The 7,603-nt window shown below is 33.1% G+C and overlaps 1 protein-coding gene across 2 annotated transcripts; it reads left to right on the forward strand.

The window, feature by feature from the left end:
* The first annotated feature begins 2,532 nt into the window (after positions 1 to 2,532).
* LOC149149149 (epoxide hydrolase 2-like) lies at positions 2,533 to 6,309 on the forward strand. Of its 2 annotated transcripts, XR_016262809.1 has the most exons (6): positions 2,533 to 2,993; positions 3,274 to 3,485; positions 5,140 to 5,307; positions 5,479 to 5,726; positions 5,843 to 6,166; positions 6,291 to 6,309. XR_016262809.1 is itself a non-coding variant. In XM_089440473.1 (5 exons), exons 1-5 carry the CDS (start codon positions 2,924 to 2,926, stop codon positions 6,087 to 6,089), a joined length of 945 nt encoding a protein of 314 aa, XP_089296599.1. In that variant the 5' UTR covers positions 2,534 to 2,923; the 3' UTR covers positions 6,090 to 6,259. The 2 variants fall into 2 exon arrangements, 1 of the variants encoding a protein (XP_089296599.1); XM_089440473.1 differs by lacking the exon at positions 6,291 to 6,309 and having other exon boundaries at positions 2,534 to 2,993; positions 5,843 to 6,259.
* Positions 6,310 to 7,603: the final 1,294 nt, after the last annotated feature.

A 7,603-nucleotide genomic window follows, 5' to 3' on the forward strand; every position in this document is an offset into this window, starting at 1 on the left:
AATTGTTCATTTGTGTAATGTAAAGGAGGTTGCCCCCTTGAAGAGGCTGAATTCTAAGGCGTTGATCTATCTTTTTGTGAGCTGGTTTCCTAACACTCATCTCCTCCGTCAGCAAGGTTGAGACTATTTCATCAAATTGCAAGGCAGCTGCATTGCTACCTATTGCAATAACCAGACTATCCCACGAATCTGGTAGTGAACACAACAAACTAATGCACTTATCTTCATCTGAAATTTTAATATCAACATACAATAACAGACTTACCACGATATTAAATGCATTCAGATGCTCTGTCACCGAGTCTCCATCTTTCATCCTCAGGTTATACAGCTTTTTCCGTAGGAACGATTTATTCACCAGAGACTTAGATTAGTACAAAGTCCCTAACTCGTCCCACAAAGCCTTCATTGTAGCTTCCCCTGATACATTCAAAAATATTGAATCTGAGACACACAATCGTATTGTGCTCTTTTCCTTCCGATCCATCTTCTTCTATTCTTCATCGGACATTCCCATTGGTTTAGTACTTGGGTCTATTGCGATCCATTGATCTTTGTCCACAAATAGATCCTCCATCTTGAGTTTCCATAACTCAAAACTCTGACCATTAAATTTCTCGATCTCTATCTTTCCACTGCTCGCCATCTTCTTTCACCACCAGAATCGATCCCACAGATCTCTCACTGAACAAGGTCTACCACAGGCCCGAGCGAAACCCCTTAGCAACAAAGGCATCCCCTTGAAGCCAAAACAACTATGATACCAAATGTAGGTTTTAACCCCGTATAGAAATTACCTACATACGAATTCTAAAACACATAAAATAAACAATGCAAGAGCATAACACATATACACAAAGATTTTCCCTTGGATCCCAAAACCAGGACTACTAGCTTGATTTTTCATTATGTTCCTTTCAATGTTACAATACATATATATACATGTAGAAGCATCCAATACCATGGACCTAAAACCATTGCGCCCAAAACCATGTGCTAAAACCATACACAAAACCATAGGTAGGTTCGCAATCGACGCAACGTCTAACCCCCCAGTTAACTAGGGGAGCTAGTCGTTGAAAGAATATAACACAACCCAACAACATATACCCAAAAAAGAATATAGTACTAGAGAGCATTGAGTTGAAATAACCTTTAGTAGCTAGTATGAATGAAAAATTATAAGGATATGTTAAACACTATCTGCAAATGCAATATCTCTCATAGTTGCAGCTTAAAAAACTAATGGTCTCATCTGCATTCTCTTTATAAAGGTCGACACCCTATAGGGAAATTCTGTGAAGACCATGAAGGAATTTGAATTGGAAAATACAATTGAATTTATTAACGAAGACATGAATGCATCACTGCCTAGTTACAAAAATATAGATTCTTCCCCCATTAGTTGCAAGACATAGGATACTTAGGCATGTATATAATTCTTGGGAGGATATTTAGTCATTGTATATTAATCCTCACACTTTTCACCTAAAGAGAAGAAAGAAGAGTATGCAAAAATAGTGCAAGATATATGCAATAACTTTCTTGAATAGGTTAATGATGACTTATGATGTTATATATGTTTATGCTTATGGATCTAGTTAAGTCACTTACATTCATGCTTAAGGGTATAGTGGATCACTCATCGAATCAACAAGATAATCTTGTCTTTACTGTTGGATATGGAATGGGTGCTTACTAGGATTCACTAATTCAACTACACAATTAAAATCATAACTTACTATTGTGTCTCTAACAACCTTTACCTATGTTGTTATTGCCTTTGCTTCTATATATGATGTGACCCCTTGCTTTTGGTTAGGATGCTCACTTTAATGTTGTTGGATAATATACCACTACCTCTATGTATGAATTTGGCTATGCCTTTGCTTATGCTACTAGTACGCCTTTACTATAGCAAAGCACAATCCAAACAAACAATATAGAAAGAATAAGGTAGAAAAGCACTCAACATTGTAGTAAATAATAATAGTAAATAAAACAATAAAATTAATTATATGATATAATAATAAACTTAAGAAACTTAAGCTAAATTAATTACTTTGTTGGAATCAAGAATAAGTTAATATTCTCTATTATATAATTTAGATGATATTTAATTATATATATATATATTCTTTTATATATTTTTAAATTAATTTTAATATTTAGTAATAGATATTAAATATTAAACCTTCCTTTAAAAATAGTTGATAACATTATTATCTTATATATCAATTAAAAAATCAAATATTGTATTTATAAAAATATTCAAAAAAATTATATTCAAAAAAGGTCAAAGGATGTGAACCCAGTGATCTGATGATATCAGAGAAGGGGTCCAAAATACAGATAAGGGAGGTGGACCCAGTGCTTAGAGTAGGGCTGGTAGTGTTGGCGGTGGGGTAGGGTTTGAACAAAAATATTCGAATGAAGAGTACATGATAGGTGAATTCTGTGGAAGGTCGTCAGCCGTGTTCGGTGAATTGACTAATGGGTTCAGAACAGGGGGGCGATCAAGGGATGTATCCAAGGATTTAGTACTGAACAAATTGTGCAGTAGGTGTGTGCCCAAGGATTTAGTACTAAACAAATTGTGCAGTAGGTATGGTTAGTAAAGTGCGCTGGAAATTAACACAGTGACAGGGAGAGCCATTTGGTGGTCAATTTTAGCTAGGCATCTTGACTTGAGCTAACCGACAAAACCCCTTTGCAGTTAAAGTCTTCGATGAATCCAATGAACATTTACTGGACAGTCGTCACGTTATCTACTGCAGTTCACATACCTTAACCAGGTTTCCTGGACCGCATTTAGACTAATGCGAAAGTAATATAATCTGTTCTCCAGCGAAGTCGTTCAGTGGTTCTTCCCCACCTTATTCGTGATTAGTATCATATCTAAATACCTGCAGATCCATCAGCAATGGACAAAATACAGCACAAGCAAGTCAATGTTGGAGGGCTGAATTTACATGTTGCAGAGATTGGATCAGGTACTGATTCCCATCCCAAACAAATCACTTTTCAAGTATTTTCTTTGTTCTCTTGGAGAAGCGAACCGAGGTGCTCTACTGTCATCAGGTTGGGGAGCATGTATTTTCATGCACTGTGATTTTAGACTGTATCTAACAACAAATGTGGAGAGATTCAGATCTTGAATTTTTTCGATACCCTTGCTTAACGAAGTTAGAGTTCAGATGATTTTTACTTTTTTATTTTATTTTTTTAATTTCTTGGATTTTGAATGAAACAAGTTGTTGCAATGGTGCATAGGTCCGGCTGTGCTGTTACTGCATGGATTTCCAGAGATATGGTATTCATGGCGCCATCAGATGATAGCATTGGCAGAAGCGGGGTTGCGTGCAATTGCTCCCGATTTTCGAGGTTATGGGCTCTCTGATCAGCCCTCTGAACCAGAGAAAGCTGGATTTTATGATCTTGTTGAAGACATGGTTGGCTTACTGGATGCCTTGGGTATTGATAAAGTAAGTTTATAATCCAGAGAGGCTCTACTCCCCTGATAAAGTAAGTTTATAATCCAGAGTATTGATAAAGTAAGTTTATAATCCAGAGAGGCTCTACTCCCCTGATAAAGTAAGTTTATAATCCACTATCCAGAGAGGCTCTACTCCCCTGTTGGGAAAATGTTGACTGTAGCACTATTGTATTTTTATATATTGTGATTGAGAAATTTGGTTTGCAAATTTAATTTTCTAATGATTTACCATCTGTATATTGTTTGAGTGCAGATATGTTTAGTTCTTCACAGTAGATTTAACAAAATAATTAGAAATTTATATTATGAAGGGTTAATTTTATTATATATCAGATTTGTTATTAATGAGTCTATTTGTATGCATGCAATATGTAAAATGTAGAAAATAGAGAATAGATAAAATATAATTATTTTCGAAACATAATGAATATGAAGATATGCTTTGGGAAATTGTTTCAGGGAAAATTTAGTCAGAAGATGAGGGTGATCTGCTCTCTTTTGTTTGGAATGGAAATGCTGCAAGTACAAAAGAGAAGGCACTCTCTATGGAGTTGTGCATCCTGGGTTGTTACAGAACACAAACCACTTTTTCGTGCTCTTTCTCTATCCACACTTAGCTGCCCAGCTTTATTACGAAACAAAATGTAAAACAATATAACAGAAACCCTTTTCCTCTGAGTGACCTATTTATAACACAATGTCATATCTGATTAGGGTTAAATTTGACTCATTGCACCCCCAACATGAGTTACAACTAGAACCTTATAAAGTCTTCTTCATAGTGTTCACCTGGCTAGCCTTGACGTGGCATCTTCTTGAATTACGATGGTCAATCACAATAAAATTATAAATCAACTTATGGGAGGTATAATTTTTTCATGCAAGCTCCTAATGAGGTAGTTCTTGCACGGTTGGAAAAGTATTGGTAGTAGACTGAAATTTAGGTCTATAATAAGTTTAGTGCACAACAAAAAGTGGTCATTAAGGCATCAAAATGACTCTTAAAGTTTTTCACCCTAAATTTTCCAAACAGAGACCATTTGAAAAAATGACCCTACAAGTTGATTCCTCCAATTTTCTTTTACTGAAAAAATTGAAATAGATAACTAATAATATAATGATTAAAATTAAATTATTTACAAATCAATTTATATTAATTTAATGTTTTAAATAAATTATTTTAGAAATAAAAATTAAATTAAAAATATGTTAATGTAATTTAATTTGCATTTTTCACTTCAACATTCAAAACCACTTATAAAATTTTAAAATTATTCATATGTTTTCTCCAATAAACTGTTTTCCCCTGAGACATTTCAAAAGTTAAAAAAAAAGGAAGATATAAAACTACAATTTTACAATTCCACTTATTCATTAATAGAATGGATATCCTTTTTAGATTGAAAATATGACTAATATCTCTAAATAAAATGATCAAAATTTGTTAGAAAAATAAGTTTTGATTCATGAATCAGAGTTCATGTTAATATGTTCTATGCTGGTTATGTTTTCATGTTCTTCGTGCTCAACAAATTCCTGCTTAAGGTGTCTCTATGCTTATGCAAACAACAGTAGTTGGAAATTTAGTATCTATATATCGTAATCAACATATTTCAAAGTTCAAACTACATTTCATGAAGCAGGTGTTGGTTGTGGGGAAGGATTTTGGAGCAATTGTTGCATATTATTTAGATCTATGTCATCCAGATCGAGTGAAAGGAATTGTAACGTTGGGTATACCTTACTTGAAACCCGGAGGACTGGATAAATGGGACTCAGCTCCTAAAGGCCTCTATATTAGACATTGGCAGGTACGTTTTCTCCCTTCTCTGTGCACATTGGCAGGTACGTTTTCTCCCTTCTCTGTGCTTTAAATAGGCATTGAACAAGGAAATTTGTATCAGAATCTTGTTTCTTCTTCGATTAATGAGAGCAGCCCTCATGGAATCTTCTGAATGTCTCCTTTGGATTCATTAATATAGCAACCCGGGAGAGGCTTGGCAGATCTTGGGCGTTTTGATGTAAAAGCAGTGGTAAGGAATATATATACGCTTTTCTCTAGTTCTGAACTGCCCGTGGCAGAAGATGGTAACGAGGTAATGGATCTCTATGATCCTTCCAAACCATTGCCACCATGGTTCACTGAGGATGATCTTCAGATGTATTCAAGCCTGTATGAGAAATCTGGTTTTGTGTTCCCTATGCAAGTCCCATACCTCTGCAGCAAAAGGTAAATTTTTTTTTTTTTTGTTTTATTGGTTTTTCCTTTGCTTTTGTTTTATTATAAATCACCATAAACTTACAGATACTCAAGTTTGATCTTCGTTTTGAACATTTAATTTACAGGGATCCAGGGAGATTGACCCTTTTCAGTGAACACACTATTCAAGCTCCTTCCCTTTTGATCATGGGTACCAAGGATTATTTTCTGAAATTTCCGGGAGTGGAGTATTATGTCAACAGTGAGATGCTAAAGTCTGCTGTGCCCAATCTAGAGATCAAATTTTTTCCAGAAGGAAGCCATTTTGTCCAGGAACAGTTTCCAGAGGAAGTGAATAAACTTCTCCTTGGCTTTCTGAATCAGCACCTGTGAATGGATATCAATCAAAGGAGAACATGCAAGGCACAGAGTATTAATATTGGAACATTGATATTAGAAAAGTTTTCAAGGTACAAGGTTTCAAATAAGCATATATATGCTCTCTGTTTTTAGTTAGAGCATGAGGTTAATCAAATGCATTTCTGTCTCTAAATTTTATCTTATACTATGTCTTTACTGTTATGTTTCATGCAGATTTTGGTTCTGCAGAAGTTGGTAAAATAAGACCTTGAAAATACATATTTAAGTTCAATCTGAAGAAATATATTTAAGGGATCGTCATTAATCAATTTGTAGTATATTTAAGGGATTATCTTTGTTTATAATTTTATCAAGTTTAAAAAAAATTATAACTTAAAACTATGAAGTATATTTAAGAGATAGTCATTAATAAATTTGTAGTATATTTAAGGGATTGTCATTAATCAATTTGTAAATAATTTTATCAAGTTTTAAAAAAATTATAACTTAAAATTATGGTGAGATTTTTATTTTTATTTTTTTTAAACTTGTTCTCACCTACTAATGATTTTCATTTAATCTCACTGGACTTTGCATATGCTGTCTTCATTCCGGTGGATTTTATTTCAGTTATTCATTCTGGTGGGATTTTATTTCAGTTATTAGATGCACGACGAAGATTTATTTTCCAATAAAGTATATGACAGGGCACATATGAGTTTTTCATTTAACCAATTATAAAAGGGTTTCTCTAGTTATGGATAAGGTTTTAAATATTAACGTTTTAAATATTAACTTAAATTTCATTAAGGGGATATCTGGTTATCTTGTTTGTCTTTTTTGTTGAGTTATTTTATTTATTTTTGTTTAAATATTTATATATTAGACTAGTGTGATTTTAATGTAATTTTGAATTTATAAAAAAAATAAAAGTAAAATAAATCAAGAAGATTATTACTTAAAACGAAGTAATAGAGGATGCATTCAAATTAAAATAAATGAAAAGTGTTTGTACAAATATAAAAATATTATTACTTAAAACAAAGTAATAAAGGACAAATTCCAATTAAATTAAATAAAAATATACTATTTAAATAAAAAAAATTAATGGAAAAAATAATACTTATATATTAGTCTGAAGGAAAGACCTCAACAAGAGTAACAACATATGGGGAGAATGGTTGGATGTAAATGAACCCTAGCACTCTTTTTGGAATGGGTCATTTTGTTTTTTGAAAGCTTTATTTAATAAAGGTGAATGAAGGAGCTTTTATTTTTTGAGGAAAGAACACAAACAAACATGAGGAGTGATGAAAATTAAACATGCGAGAATAAGATAGATGATCTATAATCCTATTCCTATAACATAATCTACAATTCTTCTCTCTTTCAAATGTTGCCCCATGACTTTCATTTATAAAGACATATTGGGCCTCTTGAAGAATTAGCTCTAGTATGAAATCTCTTTATTCAAAATGGAAATTCCAATGCTTGAAAGGGACTTCAAGATGTTGTAATACACTTGCTAAATGGGATGAGAGATCATA

The sequence above is a fragment of the Pinus tabuliformis genome, chromosome 9, assembly GCF_031772625.1.
Source record: "Pinus tabuliformis cultivar Carrire ecotype Pingquan chromosome 9, CPIR1, whole genome shotgun sequence".
Classification (NCBI taxonomy): Eukaryota; Viridiplantae; Streptophyta; class Pinopsida; order Pinales; family Pinaceae; genus Pinus; species Pinus tabuliformis.

Excerpts from the sequence above, each read along its gene's own strand:
- LOC149149149 (XM_089440473.1), top strand. The coding sequence starts at position 2,924 with ATGGACAAAATACAGCACAAGCAAGTCAATGTTGGAGGGCTGAATTTA. Across the intron at positions 3,486-5,139 it reads ATGCCTTGGGTATTGATAAA|GTGTTGGTTGTGGGGAAGGA; the intron begins GTAAGTTTATAA and ends TTCATGAAGCAG. Across the intron at positions 5,727-5,842 it reads CCATACCTCTGCAGCAAAAG|GGATCCAGGGAGATTGACCC; the intron begins GTAAATTTTTTT and ends TTTAATTTACAG.